The following is a 15,956-nucleotide window of genomic DNA, read 5'->3' on the forward strand; positions in this document are numbered from 1 at the left end:
GGCAGATGCCATGGTGGCTAAGGCTGACAAAGTACCTGGCTAGAGAAGACCATGAGTGGTGACATTTACCACTGACCCGGCCTGGAGAATCAGGCAAGCTCATCTTTTTCCTGTTTTACGATGAAGGGGACAAAGCCTGTCTACTCCTCCCTTCATTCAACAGCACCGGCTCAGCTTCTGTGAGGAACCAAACCCAGATCCAGCCTCTTGGCAAAAAAAAAAAAAAAAAAAATCAGTTCAAAAAACTCAAAATCCAGTCTTCTCAGAGGTTACATTTTAGAGACATTAACAGACACATGAAGCATGGGGTATCTCAGATCATAACAAATGCCCATAAAGAAGAAAGAAGTGGGGGTGGGGATGGCGATGCCTCACTGAGAAGGTGACATTTGAGCAGCAACCTGGAGGGTGGGAGGAATGGAGCCTGGCTGGTATCTGGGGGAAATGTTTCCTTAGCACAGCAAGTGCAAATGCCCGGAGGCCTCTTTAGCAGGCAAGGGAGAGCATGTGTGGCCAGAGTGGAAAGGGGGATGTGGGAGATGAAGTCTGGAGAAGATGTCCGTGTGACTTGGAGGCATATTCAAGCCACTTGTACTAGCAGTGCCAAGACATAAGCTGGAACTTATGTCTTGGCATAAGATCTGGCAATCTTTCCCAGCCAGATCAGGTGGTGCAAGCCACTTTCTCCTCTGTGTGGGCCCTGACCTAGGACCACATCCTCACCTGAGTCTGTGACTCACCTGGGCTGTGCCAATGTTTGCAGGAGACAGGGAGGCGGGGAGAGAAGCCGGTGGTGTATAAGAGAGGAGGTCTCCCAGCCCCAAACCATGTCCTAATGGTCTAAGCTGAGCAAGGTTTCTGTGTGGCCTTCTCCACGGTGGACACAACATGGTCTTCCTGGCACTGACCCTCCTTGCAGCTGCCTGCGTGTTCTCGCTGGGGGTTGTGCTGTGGGCAGTCTGCAGCCATTTTTACACTGCAGACATCCCTGCAGGTACCGGCCACCCTGTGAAACTGAGGCTCCTTGGTTGTCTTTTCCAGCTGTTGGTGACATGGGTGAGTCTTGCTCTTTATTTGTTCCCTTTTCTAAGGGTCGAGGGAGTTGGGGAAAATCACATATCAGAAGCTTCAAAGTGAATTAACACTGGCATCGTGTGGCCTGCCGTTGAACCTGATGGCTCATTCTCAAACCTGAATTATTCCTGTTCGCTGGTTCTCAGCCTGGGAAGCTGAGTCGGACTGGGCTAAGAGCCACACAATTCAAACAATGAGTTGCTTTCTCAGGGTGTGAGTCCGTTCTTCATTACTCTAATGAAATAACTGAGATAATCAAACTATATTAAAAAAAAGTTTATTTGGTCTCACAGTTTTGGGAATTCAGGTCATGGTTGGTTGGCCTCACTGCCTTGGGCCTGTGACCGGGCAGCACATCCTGGCAGGGGGCACATGGAACAAAGCAACTGCTCACCTCATGGCCAAGAAGCCAGAGGGAAGAGGACGGGGCTGGGATCTCACCATCCCCTTCAGAGGCTCACCCCACTGGCCCATAGACCTCTCCCAGGCCCCAGCCCCAAGGGTCCCACCACCTCCCAACAATGCACACAGGGGCTCCTCATCTCAGTATAAGTGATTTATTTAGACACATTCAAATAGACCCCGGTGAGAATCATGCAGAAGTTGCTGGTGGGGATTTGCAGTTCTTTGCCAGAGAGTTGACAGAATTGAATATAGAAATATGTTGTTCAGTTTCTTACATGATAAGAAGTGACTGTGAATGGCTCTTCTCATAAGAAACCCAGGATGGAGTCTTCTTACCTCCTGGGCCTGCTTTTTTGAGATGCCACACCTGAGTGCCATGGTGTCCCCAGCCTGGACTCTCAGTCTGTCATCCAGCTTCCCAATTACGCTGACTGAATTTCCTCATCTTCAAAACGGGGTGAAATAGCAGCCCCACCCCATGGCATGGGTCCCATGAGGCGAGCCATCTGCAGGCTTATTGCAACACCAGGCATAGAGCGAGCCCTCCATAAATATGAGCCATTGTCACTATTTATTGTACAAAGACGTGCTGCACAACCGTTGTGTGTCTTGGCTTCAGACTTGGGTTCAATGATGGATGAAAGATGGATTCCTAGGCAGGGTCTCTGTGAACCCAGGGAACTTGGAGTCTCACAGTAGCTGGGGCAACCAAACAAGGAGACACAGCACAATAAAACAGCATCCCCAGAACCCTGTGCTAGGAGGAAAGCACACAGGGACTTGCCCACTGGGGCTCCCTGAGCCCCCAGGGGGACAGAATACAAAGGGATAGGGTCCAAATCACCGGGTGATCACTCCTAATCTTGAATTGAGATGTAGCCTCCCATTAAGAAAGAAGGCAACAAACCCCAGCTGGTGAGCAGGGCTGGAACTTTGTCATCCAAAGGAGTTTGTCCTGCAGTCTCTGCGTTCCTTGACACCAGGGCAGTATCTGACAGCTTGCTGGCCTTGCTACTCAGTGTGCCTGTAAGGAAACACATAATAGTGACCTGCCGGCCTCGATAATTCCATGTATTTTATATATTCAAACATGGTCCACAGGCCTCACCAAGGACCACAATGGTTGTGGCACTGAATAGGGGCTAGGGGCTATGGGGAAGGAGTCCCCAGGGAGAGCCGGTTTATGTGTTCATGCTTTATTTTGTGCATTTCTAGACACATCCCAAAGGAGGCGGAATAGTATAAAGAAACCCCCATGGACCCGTCCCAGCATTGACATCCTTGTCAATCTCACTTCATCTTTTCACGTTTCTCCCTTCATTCCTGGTTTCTTAAGAAAATCTAGGACATCATATTAATTTATTCAAAAATATCCCAGTAGATGTGATCAAAAGATAAGAATTCCTTCTTCCCCCTTTTAACTGAACATCATCACAATAGTTAGAAATGGCTGCATGGGAGGCCTGGGAAGTTCTTCCTGAAGGAGAAGGCATGTCCAGCTGAGGCAGAGCAGGAGTGTTGAGGGAAGGCGGCGTTCCAGGCAGATAATAGTGAGGGGGTCCAGAAGCCTTTTCTGTTGGGAGATAGGTGGAGGGATGGGGCCTGGAGGAGTGATCTGGGCAGGAAGAGCCTGGGGTGGTTTGATCAGCGCCTCCCTGTTTGCTGGGAGCTGCTTCTTTTAACACTTCTTTAGGATGGGATCCGGGCCTTGGGGACATTAACATTTCCCCAGGTGTTGTTCTGGTTTCCTGGACTCCATTCTCCACAATGGCCTCCATTATCTTCCTTGATATTAGACCCGATTTACCTAACTACATGAACTACCTATGTTTAAATCTGGCTTCATTCCCCCCTCTCATTTTAGGAACTCCTTACTGCTGTAAGGAAAGGGGACGGACGGTCGACCCGTTCTGACTTCTTCATTCTGGCTTCTTTGAGCTGGAAGGGGATGGTGTGGAGCACACAGTTTTGGAGTTCCCGTTTTAGAAATCAGGTCTATGGAGTGGTCCATGGTAGAAGTCCAGTTGAGAAGTAACAGGCTGGAGGGCCTTTTGAGTGATGGTGGTCTGTAAGAGAAGCAAGAAGTTGTTAGTACTGGAACTAGATTAGTGCCACAATAAACGCCACAGCCTAGGAATATGCCAACGAGTATGATGACAACGCCAGAGACTAACAATGTTTTCCACCAGGAGATACCAGAGAACCAGGAGCTTGTTGGCAGTCATGTTCAGGATTTCCTTCTAATTTTTCTGGGAGGAAGGTGGCTGGGTTTAAATTAGAGCAAGTCTTTATTTGAGTTACAGCTTCATCTAAAAGTAAGGTCTGATATTTTAGAAGGCGATTGTCTGAGAGCCGTAGTTCTCCTTTTGTATTTAAAATCCCTGAGCAATCATGGGAGGTATAGACAATAAGGTCCCTTCCCAGGGGGATTTTAATTGCCTCAGGGAATAGTAAGGCTGCTGCTGCTACTACTCTCCAACAGTGAGGCCATCCTCGAGACACTAGATCAAGCTCCTTGCTGAGATAAGCTACTGGCTGTTGAGCAGGTCCCTTTTGTGTGACCACTCCCAGGGCTATTCCTCTTCTCTCGGTGGCAAGTAGGTTGAATTTTTGTTCAGTGGGTAAGCTGAGGGCAGGGGCTTGGAGTAGGGCTTTTAATGCCTTAAAGGCATTAATCTGTTCTGGTTCCCATATCAGGGAAGTTGTTCCTTGGCGTAGTGTCTCTCTGAGGAGGCTGTAAAAGAGGCTTAGCTAATTCCCCATATCCAGGGATCCAAGGCCTACAGTGTACAGTTATCCCTAGGAAGCCTCTAAGTTGCCTTATAGTTTGAAGTAGATGATATTGTCCTATAGGGGTTATTCTTTCTGGTTCTAGTTTGCAGGGTCCTCGAGACAGCCGTAATCCTAAATATTGAACTTGTTTTTGGCACAATTGCACTTTTTTCTTTGAGACTTTATAACCCTTATCAGCTAAGAAGGTTAAAAGTCCTTTAGTGGCTTCCTGACATTTCTTTTGAGTGGAGGCACACAAAAGTGTGTCGTCTACATATCGCAGGACAGTCAGAGATGTTTTATCTCTGAATTCTGTCAAGTCCTTAGCTAGGGCTTGGCCAAACAGATGAGGGCTATCTCTGAATCCTTGGGGGCAATACTGTCCTGGTTAATTGAGATCCGATATCTGGTTCCTCAAAGACAAACAGATATTGTGACTGGGAGTCTAAGGGTATATCAGAAAAAGGCATCCTTTAAATCTAACACAGTAAACCAAGCAGCAGCTACTGGAATATCAGATAACAGAGTATATGGATTAGGAACCATAGGGTGGAGAGGAACAACTGCTCCATTAATTATTCTCAGGTCCTGAACTAGTCGCCATTCCCCATTGGGTTTTTGTATTCCTAAAATGGGTGTGTTACATGTGTTGCAGGGCACTAAAAGTTTCTGTCTTTTGAGGTTCTGAATGATCTTCAGTAAGCCCCTTTTGGCCTCTGGGCATAGGGGATATTGTCTCTGAGGTGGAAAGACAGAAGGATATTTTAAGACTATTTTGATTGGAACTGCACTTTTTGCCCATCCAATTTTTGCCTTCAGTAGCCCACACTTCAGGGTTTATATTACATTCTAATAAAGGCAAACATAATGGTCCTCGTGGTCCCAAATTCATTGTAATGGATGTCTGAAGTTTTGAAAGTAAGTCTCTTCCCAATAAAGGGGTAGGACATTATGGGACAATCAGAAATGCATGAGAAAACATCATCCCGTCCCACTCACAACTCAGCGGGGTAGTAAACTTTCTGGTGATCGGCCATCCAGCACTCCTTGCACTGTTGTAGTATTAGAGGAAAGAGGTCCGGGGTAAGAGGTGAGCACAGAATAACCGGCACCAGTGTCTAAGAGGAAGTTGACCTCTTGGCTCCCTAGGGAGAAGCATACCCGGGGCTCATGTGCGGGAGCCAGAGTTGAGCCCGGGCCCTGCCAGGCCTGTGTGGAGGAGTCTGGCTTCAAGGACCCATGCCCCTGAGGACAGTCACTCTTCCAGTGATTGCCTTGACATTTAGGGCAGGGCTTTTGGGGTGGTCTCTTGGCTATTGGGCAATCCCGTTTGAAATGTCCTTCCTTTTCCCAATGGAAACAAGTCCCTTTTGTGGATCGAGGAGCACTTGTCTTCCTCCTTTTTCACCCTGGGAGCTTACTCCTCTGAGAGCCAATACCAGCGCTTCAGTCCTTTTTCTGTCTCTGAGCTCTTTTTCCTTCTTTTCCTCTTGATCTCTATTATAAAAAATGGAAGTAGCAAGTCACAGGGTGTTATCTAAAGATTGATCAGGGCCATATGCCAATTTTTGTAACTTCCTCTGAATGTCTGGGGCTGACTGAGTAATACATTTGTCCTTTAAAAGTAGGTGGCCCTCTGTGGATTCAGGATCCATGGTGGTGTGTTTTCTCATTGCCTCCCTGAGTTTCTCTATGAAAATAGCAGGGCTTTCCTGGGGGCCCTGAATAATTTCTGAAACCTTAGAATAGTTAATGGGCTTTTGCTTGATTCTCCTGATGGCCTCAAGGACCAACACTTGTAAATGACTAATTTTCCAAGCATCCTGTTCATCATTTGGGTCCCAGTCAGGATCGTTTCTGGGAACTGCCGGTGCTCCAGGTGGATAATTGGGTTTGCTCCCAGTCTGTGCTTCTGGGGCCTGAGCAAGGTGTAGGTCATCCCCAAACTGTTCAGCGCTCTTAGGGCTGCTTCCTCCTCATTGGAGAAGTCTGGTTGAGTAACAGCACAATATCTTTCCAGGTGAGGTTAAATACCTGGCCTAAGTTTTGAAATTCCTTAATATATTTATCTGAATCTTCTGAAAAATTCCCTCAGTCTGTTTATATCTGTCTTAGGTCTTGAAGGGAGAAGGGGGTATGTACTTTGATTGGTCCAAATTCTCCTCCGGGCATCTCCTGGAGGGGTAATATATTTGATCTGTCTATTGGGCAGATGCAGAGAGGCCAGGACATGGGGGACAGGAGGACCGCTGCTGCCCATCAACAGGGGATGGAGACTTTGTGCGTCCTCCTGATTCTTTCTTCGCAGTAGGTGATCCCTTAAGATTTTCTCTCTTCATGGCAGATATCATAGCTAAGTCTACTTTACATTGTTGGGATAATTTGGGGTTTTCCCTTAGGGCAAAGAAAACCTGGACGTATGGCACCTCACACCATTTCCCTTCCCTTTTGCAAAGTTTATCAAGCTGTAAAGTTGTATTAAAATTGATACTTTCCTCTGGTGGCCAGGATTCTCCATCAGGGAGTTTGTATTGAGGCCAGGCCTGGTGGCAGAAGAAAATGAGGCACTTTTTCTTGAGCGTCTGTGGGTCAAATCCCAATTTTTCAATATTCAGGTTAGTGGTACACCTGGCATATTGGAGAGAGAAGCTCCCATTTGAGTGAGAAGAAAACAGGACTCAGGCGCCTGTGCCGGAGAAAACTGTTCTCATTAGGGACGTCTCCCTAGGCTTGAGCTTCCTTACAGTCCAGAAAACCCATCTCTCACCTTGCTTTGCCAAGGGTGTTTCTGGTCCCCTTTGGCAAAGTGCTAGGGTCCCAGTTTGCCCTGTGCCACAGACCCCGGGAGGATTCAGACTTAAGGGTATTACTGCTTTCCTCCCTGCCACTAAAAACCCACAGCAAAGAGAATCGCCCACTCTTGTTTGCCTTTTTCCCCTGTGGACTAAAGGAATCTCCTGAGGGTGAGGGGTATCTACCGGTTGTAAGGCATAGAGCACTTTCTATCAGAGGGACTCTTGGGAGGGTTGATTTTAAAATGCCTCCCTCTGGCAGCTTAAAGAGAACACAGCACATTTTTAAGCATTGAAATGGGAAATTTTAAAACAGCTAGTGAAAGTTACCTATGCGTATGAGGGGAACCTGGGCACCATTTTACTAATTATCCCACATCTTTCTCAGTCCTATAATCTGAATTGCTAGTGCTTCTGACCGGCAAAGTAAGGGGAGCATCCAGGAGGGAATGGATGCAGGGTTGGGAGTGTTGTGTAGCCCACATGGAGGCAAATGTAATTGGGGATTTCCCTCAGTGCCATTCATCTACCGATCACCCTAGATACCCCTTAGGGCTGTCAGGAGGGGGTTCAAGAGAAAGGAACTTTACGGATATGTCTGAGTGTAGCCCAGACAGTAATTCCGCAGTTGTCCCAAACTCTTTCTTCCACCTCCATGCATCTAAGGATTAGGGACACTGTTTACTCACGCCAATTGTTTTCCAGGCCCAGACAGAAAAGTGGGAAGTGGCTTTGGCAGAGCCCAACATGCCTGCTCTGTATTGAACAGGTGATTGAGAGCTGCCTAGGCTGAGAAACCTCTCACCCGAGTCTTGAAGAGTGGCGGCTGCACTAATTGTGCCCACATCATCCTCTAGAAAGAAATACAGAAAAGATGCACCTCAGACAGATGTGGGGTGCATGGAGAGGAGCTTACCTCAGTGTAGATCTCAGTGGGACCTCCAGTCTGTTATCGCTATTTATCAGTGACAGTCCTTGCTTCCCCGAATGCTGAAGTATAACACCAGAGAAGCATGCCGAGGCAAGGGTAGAGTGGAAAGTGGAAGGATTTATTAAAGGACAGCAGAAAAGGCTTCCTCCCAGAGGAAGAAGGGGACCTGAAAGGTAGAATCCGTGGAAGGGGGAGGTCTTCCCTTTTTTCTAGCTAAGGTCTTCTTTTAGTCCTCCCACACTCCTGTCCTTTATTTCCCTCTGTCCTGAAGTGATAGAACGCAGGTGGGAAGGCCAAAAAGGTGGGAGATAGGTGGACTGATGGGCCAGGGAGAAGTGATCTGGGCAGGAAGGGCCTGGGGTGGTTTGATCAGCACCTCCCTGTTTGCTGGGAGCTACTTCATTAACAGTTCTTTAGGATGGGTTCTGGGCCCTTGGGGACATTAACATTTCAATTTCCCCAGGTGCTATTCTGGTTTCCTGAACTCCATTCTTGATAATGGTCTCCATTTTTCTTTATCTTACTCGATTTACCTAACTACACAAACTACCTATCTTTAAATCTGGCTTCCAAGTGCAAGGTGTCTGGGTGCAGTGGGTTGAGAGAGGCTGGCTGGCGCTGGGGCCATAGGGGACTGGGTGGGCGTACATTTTACTCTAGATGTGATAGGGATATTGAAGGGGCCCAGCAGGGCCCAGACTGCTCTTTCCTGAGTCTTTTCTCACCACCTTCAGAGAGCAGGTGTGGCAGCCAGACTGCAGGGGGCATTCGAGATGGCCCATGCAGAGCACCTTTTCTATCCACCTTTTCCTCTTCTCTCTCCAACAGGGTGCAGTTTTTGAGAAATTGAGGATCTGTTCTTTACCCCAATTTGTCAGTTTTGTGCATGATCTGCAGCCACTGAAGAAGGATCCGGAGGTCACGGTCAAAGACCTCCGCTTTGGAACGATCCCTGTAAAACTGTACCAGCCCAAGGCGCCCTCCTGCACCCCAAGGCCTGGTGTTGTCTTCTATCATGGTGGTGGAGTTGTCCTGGGGAGCTTGAGTAAGAGGTCTTCTCCAGAGCTCCCAAAGGATTGGCAACCTGCTAAGGGAGCGCCAAAGAAGGGTCATCTTCTGAGATTACAGTCCACTGTTGTGACCAGGGACACTAGGACAGTTCATGGATCCCAGACCATTTAGGAAGTAAAGGAGTGGAATGCATTGACCTTTTCTGGAAATAAGTGTGCACACATGCACACGCACACACATGCATCCACAGATTTAACCATATGTTGAAAATATTTTAAAAATTGTGTATCTATGTGCGTATGCATATATATATACACATATGTATACACACAGCCAATGTATGTACACACCATCTTCCTTAGGTATCCATGGGGGTTGTCTCTAGGAATCTTCAGTGATCCCAAGATCTACAGATACTCATGAAAACTACTCATATCCTACTTTAAATTATCTCTATGATACTTTTAAAACCTAATACAATGTCAGTGCTAGGTAAATAGATGTCATACTATTATTTAGGAAATAACAACAAGAAAAAAGTTTGTAAATGTTCAGTATGGGTACATTTAAAAAATATAAATGTTTTAAATATATTTATTTATATATATGTATATTTATATTTATATATTGGTCTATCTATAGGTGGTACTAGGCATTGAATCCAGGGATGTTTTATCCCTACCACTGAGTTCCATCTTCAGCCCTTTGTATTTTGTTTTGAGACAGGGTCTAACTAAGTTGCCCCAGGCTGGCCTCAAATTTGTAATCCTCCTGCCTCAGCCTCCTGAGTTGCTGGGATGACAAGTGTGCTCAGGCACATTTTTTTACTAAGTCTTTTCGATCCGGCATTGGTTGGCTCTGTGGAGGCATAACGTCCTATATGTAAGGACCACTGTATATACTTATCAAAGTGAAAGCATTTTTTGAGATGAAATTCATACCACAGAAAATGAACCTTTCTGAAGTAGCTGTCTGTGTTGTGTAGCTCGCGCTATGCAACTGCCACCTACATTTAGTTGGAAAGAAGAATATTTTGAATGAAAACAACTAAAACACATCATTTTGTTTCCCATGAGGTATTGCCTGACACAAATTCTGGTGTGGAAACAGGAAGATCAAAGATTTAAGGAAAATTAATAAGAGGAAAAACTCCAAGTGGAGACAGTTTTATTATCTTAATTCCTGCCCGTAAATCAGAGAAAGGATGCCTTTATTTGGTTTCAGCTGGGCTTCATAATCTGTGGGATGTTGGACCTCTCATGGTGGCCTTTGAGAATAAGAGGTTTAGTCAGTCAATGGGGGCTTAGGTTTGGTTTGTATTATGAATGATAACAACAGTATTTATTAATAAGAACATTTATGTCATGGGTACTGTGGAAACCCTGCATGTGCAATATCTCACTGAAGTCCTTAGACTTTTTTGGAAGCTAGATAGTATCAATATCCCCATTTTACAGATGGGGAAATCAAGCCTCAGAGAACTCAAGCAACTCTCTGGGTAGTATTTTAGCTCAAGCTAAAAAGGAAAAAGGAGTCCAAATTGGGTTTTGAACTCTGGTTTGGGGGAATCCCTAGATCACACCCTAAACTTCTGTGCCCTATGACCAAAACAGCTTCTCAGACGTTTTTCAGGAATGGTTGGAGGGACCGGGTCTGGCCATTCTGGAGATAGTCGTCCAGAGGAGGAGGAGGAGCAGTGAGGAAGTTGGGAGGAAGGCTACTCAGAACTGGAAACAAATTTGCAAAACATAGAGCCCACCCCGGTGGTGCTCTGTCAGCAAGCAGCAGACAGCTAGCGAAGCGCGTCTTCCTAGTGAATGTGACAAACCTTTTGTCTTCCAGAGACCCACCATCCTGTGTGCTTGCGTTTGTCCAAGGATAGTGGCTCAGTGGTTGTGGCAGTTGGGTGAGTGAAGGGGAGGATGGGGGGTGGTGAGGGCAGCCAGCTGTGATTTGGAGCGATGCGGGGGCAGGTGGAATGGGGGGCAGATGGGAGAGTGGGGAAGTCCAGGGGTGGGGCTGGGGCAGTGAGGAGCCAAGGAGGAGGAGAGGGAAAGAGAGAGCGCCAGACGGAGGGGCAGAGGTCAGGACCGCCTTCCCATGCCTGCAGCCCTCCTCTGAGGTCCAGCTGCAGCCCATCTTCTGGAAGCTGGTGGGAAGTGGCCTTTTCTGTGCAGATCAGGGGTGGGGCTTCCCCAGGGGCACACTTTGGTGGAGGAGCTCTTTTTTGAGAGAAGAACCTGGAACATTACAAACAGGTAAGACCTCCTCTGCTAAACACCAGCAGCAGTGCCCGCGTCGTCTCCCAGACAACCCCAACACTGCCACATCCATTTCCAAGTGCTCCCTGAGAGAGGACCCCCAAGGAAGGGAGAGGAAATTAACAGATAAGCAAACAAACAAAACCCACTCCCTCTCCTAGCTCACACAACCTGGAATCTCTAAGGGGGTAGCAGACACTGGGCAGGGGAGACATAGGCCAGCCCCTCCCTGGGCCTCCCGTCCTGCCGTCCAGTACATCTACCAAGGCTTTTCCTGTGGCTTTCACTTAAATGCACACGTACTTAAGAAATATGACTGCCAAGATGTCTCATGGGACACATGTCCTAGCTCTCTTGTGGCAAAGGTAGTTGAGGAGAATAAAAAATGAGAGAGAGGGACAGACAGAGACACCAGGACAAACGCCTCACCCTGTAGCCCTCAGCTCCAAGTGATAGCTCGGCTGTGGGCCCTCTACGCCTTACTGTTCTGGTTGTGCCAAACCAAGACATAATCAGGAGAATATTCCAGCAAATCTCCACCTGAACATTAGGTTCTGTCCCAGCCCCAATTCCAGGCAGCCTGGAATGAGGATATGGGAGTGGAAATGGCTGGCAGAGTGTTTGTTGCTTAAAAAACAATGGTGACCAGCATTTAAAAAATGGTGACATTTCTGATAAGAATCCAGATTTCCAGAATCTCTTGAACAACGGGGAAGTCTAAGAGTGCCAGGTGGATGGCCCTGTGTGACAGCCTCGGTCTAAAGTGGACATAGCGGATTTGAACTCCTCCTGTGATCTGCTGGCCTTTGGTGGGATTGAAGTCTACCTGGTCTCCCCACAAAACCTGTGGGAGGGGAAGGAGGAATTACCATGAAAACCCAAGTGAGCCAGGAGATGCCTGAATTATAAGACAGGAGGCAGCGGCAGCTGTGGACCAGGGGAGCAGTACCAGGCAGGAGTGGAAGTATGGGCTAGTGCTGTGCTACCCAGTGGTTGTCCAGTGGGTGGATGGCAGGGCTCATGTGGAGGCGCTGCTCCCTGGGGAGCAGTGAGCCCTTGGGAATGGCAGCTGCTGGCTCCTGAGCTTGTGAACTTGGTACCAAGTGCTTTCTGTCTACCATATTGTTGAAACCTCACACTTACCTCCAGCTGCCAAGCTTTCAGAAAGGGACATTAACAGGAGAAATTTGGGCTAAAAGATGCTACAGACACAGCTACTTTGGGCTTTCCTGGGATGATGAGCATAAACTGTGTTCCTTGATTTCTTTTCAGGTACCGCAAGTCACCCAAGTATAAGTTTCCCGTGATGGTCAGAGACTGTATTGTGGCCACCATCCACTTCCTGCAGTCCCTGGATGCCTATGGGGTGGACCCCGCTCGGGTTGTGGTCTGTGGTGACAGTGTGGGAGGGGGCGTGGCCACCATCATTTGTCAAACCTTGGCCAGCTGTCGGGGTCTCCCCCGGATCCGCGCTCAAATTATGATCTACGCGGCTCTCCAAGGCCTGGATTTCCAGTCTCCTTCCTATCAGCAGAACAAGAATGTCCCTCTGCTCACCTGGACATTTGCCTTCTACTGTTTGTGTTGTTACCTGGATATCAACCCTTCCTGGCAAAGCACCATAAAGAAAGGTGCCCATTTGCCTCCAGAAGTCTGGGAGAAGTATAAAAAGTGGTTGGACTCAGAAAACATCCCAGAGAGGTTTAAGAAGAGAGGCTACCACCCCGTGGCCCCTGCGCCCTTGGACGAAGCTGCTTTCTTGGAGACAAACGTCCTTCTGCATCCGGCGTGCTCACCCCTGATCGCAGGAGATGACGTGGTGTCTCAGCTCCCAGAGGCTTGCATCGTGAGCTGCGAGTATGATCTTCTCCGGGACCACTCGCTCCTGTACAAGAAGAGGCTGGAAGACCTGGGGGTGCGGGTGACATGGCACCACATGGAGGATGGTTTTCATGGCGTGCTCAACACCCTTGACCTCGGCTGTTTGCACTTCCCATGCTCTGTAAGAATTCTCAACGTGATCACCCACTTCATCAAGGGACTGTGACCCTGCTTCCTTCCTGCTGGAGTGTCCCCACACAGGCTCTCTGTGGCTACCTTAGGTGATATTGGGTAGGGATAAGTGATTGTCTCCTTCCTGCTCTGGATTCTACAATCAAATAGTGCAAAGCAGAGGTAGGTTTGGGGCTTGTGTTCACGTTCACTACTGGGAAAGTTGGAGATGACCATCTTTAGTGGCCATTTGCAAGAGTGAATCTGCAAACCAAGGTTTCTCATGTCCTCCTTGGCTAGAGTTCAGACTGTCTAGGCCAATCTGGACTATGTGACAGTGGGGCCTGGTTGGCCATACCCAGGGAAGGCCCAAGGGCACCATCTGAAGTCTCACTGGGCTTTTCCAGTGGAGCTCTGAGTTCTGGGGACACAAGGTCCCTTTTCTTGCTGTTGCCCAGATTCCGGGCTCAGAGCAGCCTTTACGTTCTTGACTGCAGCTCTCTCTCTAAGTCTGAGTTGCTTTAGAATCAGTTACTCTAGGCCCCTCTTTGAATGTACCGCTGAGGTACACAGCTGACTCTGCTCAGGGGAGAGGGTACCCACCGACCTTTAAGCCCAGAGTCAAGGATGGAAGACCCCAGGACTTCCCTAGAAAGATCTGCCAGTTAGCTCAGGGCTAGTGCAATATGATAAAGGACAGTGGCTTTGTATCTCAAATTGCTTTCTTGGATCAATAGACAATTGAGGACAATTGTCTAGGTTAAAGTTGAAATATTAGCAAAATCTGTCTAACTATTCTCCGCCCCCGCTTCCTGTCAGTGTCTGCCTCAGAAACACTTCACCCCCATGAAGAACCTCCCTGCCCTTCTAAGCCTAATCCACATTTCCCTACATTTTTTCCCCAGAGGGACCACTTGCTACCTTGTCTTATCCCTGAGCTAGCACAGGCTAGTAGAGGTCAAGCTGCGCTGCAATGACAAATGGCCCCACCGTCCCAGTGGTGTATGACAGCAAAGGTCTATTTCCTGGGATCAGGCCAATGGAGCAGGCTGTATCTGAACTATCTCCAGGCTTGTGGCAGAGGGAAATATAACATGGCAAACCACACACTGTCTCTCTCAATGTCTCAGAAGAAGCTCGTCACTTCTGTTCACCTTTCATGGCTGGAGAGTTCTGTTTGCCTTTCACTAATTGGAGCAATCACACTGTTAAGCCTCACATTGATGGGACCGAGAAGCACAGTCTTCTTCTGAGAGGGGCAGTGATTATTTTTGGATAATTTTATAGTTCACTACACTCTCAATCATATTTCCACTTTCATTCTGTCTTTTTAAAAATTAAATTGCATCAATGATACCCAAATAGAAAACCAGAAAACATTAGCAGTAAGGCTAAAGTCACTTTGGACTACCCTCCTCTCAAATCCATTCCCTTTTATCAAGATGTATCCACTATTACCTTTTTTTTAGTTTGTTTTTTGAGTGTGATATTCTACTCCTTTCAAGCCTGTTTCTTTGCATTTACATACACAGATATATACCCACAGAAAACATAGAGTATTATTTGGGGGATGACTTTGCCAAATATTGTATTATTCTTCACATGTTTGTGGACAGCAGGCTGTGCCCTGCTCTGAGCTGCTCCATGATGTAGGGGCTTTCAGGCTGTGCCTAAGCAGTAGCCTGCCATGACTTACTCCATTTTGAATTCAAGTGCTAAAGCAGAATGACTCTATATCTTATTTACACAAGTAAACAACCACCATCTGCCTAGCCCCGTCGTGAGGCACAAACTGATAAATAAAATTATCGTGCTAATAAAAATGACCATCAGGGGACTTACTGAATTGATCAGAAGCACATGGATCCATGGGGGTATTAAACTCATTTTTGGAAACCCAGGCCCATGAGCATACGGAACAGAGCAGACCACCAAATGAAGCAGCCCCTCACCCGAGGCCCACAAAAGCAGAAGCACCCTGAGACTGGATGTGGTGGCACACTGACCCTGTCACCTGGTTACTTGTCATGGGCTTTGCCCAGGAAAATGGGCACAGTGATGAGCCTCTGGTTTCCTATGCCATCAAGCTTCATCTGAGTGCGGTTTCTCCTGCCTGTGACAACCACACGTGGCCCACTCCAAGCTGACTCTCTGAAACTGCCACCCTTCTGGACCTTGGCCTAGAATAAGTTCCTGCGCTTTGACAGCTCTGCACTCTGAACAAAGTCCTTGGGCTATTTCCTCATCTTCCCTGGCCACCTTCTGTGACTTCTGCCATCATAGCTTCTCCCTGCCTTTGTTCTCAGCTTGGTCCCCTGAGCCCAGTGGCTACCTTAACCCTTAGCCTTTCTGTAATGTGTGTGTGTGTGTGTGTTTTGTGTGATGTGTGACTTGAGTGCTACCGATATTAGTAGTGAAGAATGGAATAAAAGAATCTGGCTTATGACTATCAGGAGACCCACAAGTAATCCATGAACTGCCACCAGTGAAAGTGGTGTAGCCTGTGAACGTGTTGTTATTCAGTAAACTCTGACATGGTGGAAAGAAGCAAATGTGTCACAGTGTGCACATGACAATGTTGTGCATCTTGAGTTTTTTCACTCAGTAATATACCAGAGGAATCTAGCCTATAAAGTAGGTTTATTTTATTCTTTGTAGCTGCAGCATGGTATTAGAACAGGGATTTAGAGCCTGCTTTTCTCAAAAGCACTGAGTCTT

The 15,956-nt window shown here is 47.5% G+C and overlaps 1 protein-coding gene across 1 annotated transcript; it reads left to right on the forward strand.

The window, feature by feature from the left end:
- Window positions 1-888: 888 nt before the first annotated feature.
- Aadacl3 (arylacetamide deacetylase like 3) lies at window positions 889-15,728 on the forward strand. Its single transcript, XM_027947472.2, has 4 exons — window positions 889-1,056; window positions 8,803-9,019; window positions 10,828-10,891; window positions 12,519-15,728. The coding sequence occupies exons 1-4, from the start codon at window positions 889-891 to the stop codon at window positions 13,291-13,293; spliced, it is 1,224 nt and encodes a 407-aa protein (XP_027803273.2). The 3' UTR covers window positions 13,294-15,728.
- Window positions 15,729-15,956: the final 228 nt, after the last annotated feature.

Source organism: Marmota flaviventris, chromosome 10 (genome assembly GCF_047511675.1).
Source record: "Marmota flaviventris isolate mMarFla1 chromosome 10, mMarFla1.hap1, whole genome shotgun sequence".
NCBI classification, from domain to species: Eukaryota; Metazoa; Chordata; class Mammalia; order Rodentia; family Sciuridae; genus Marmota; species Marmota flaviventris.

Excerpts from the sequence above, each read along its gene's own strand:
- Aadacl3 (XM_027947472.2), top strand. The coding sequence starts at position 889 with ATGGTCTTCCTGGCACTGACCCTCCTTGCAGCTGCCTGCGTGTTCTCG. Across the intron at positions 1,057-8,802 it reads TCCAGCTGTTGGTGACATGG|GGTGCAGTTTTTGAGAAATT; the intron begins GTGAGTCTTGCT and ends TCTCTCCAACAG. Across the intron at positions 10,892-12,518 it reads TCAGTGGTTGTGGCAGTTGG|GTACCGCAAGTCACCCAAGT; the intron begins GTGAGTGAAGGG and ends ATTTCTTTTCAG.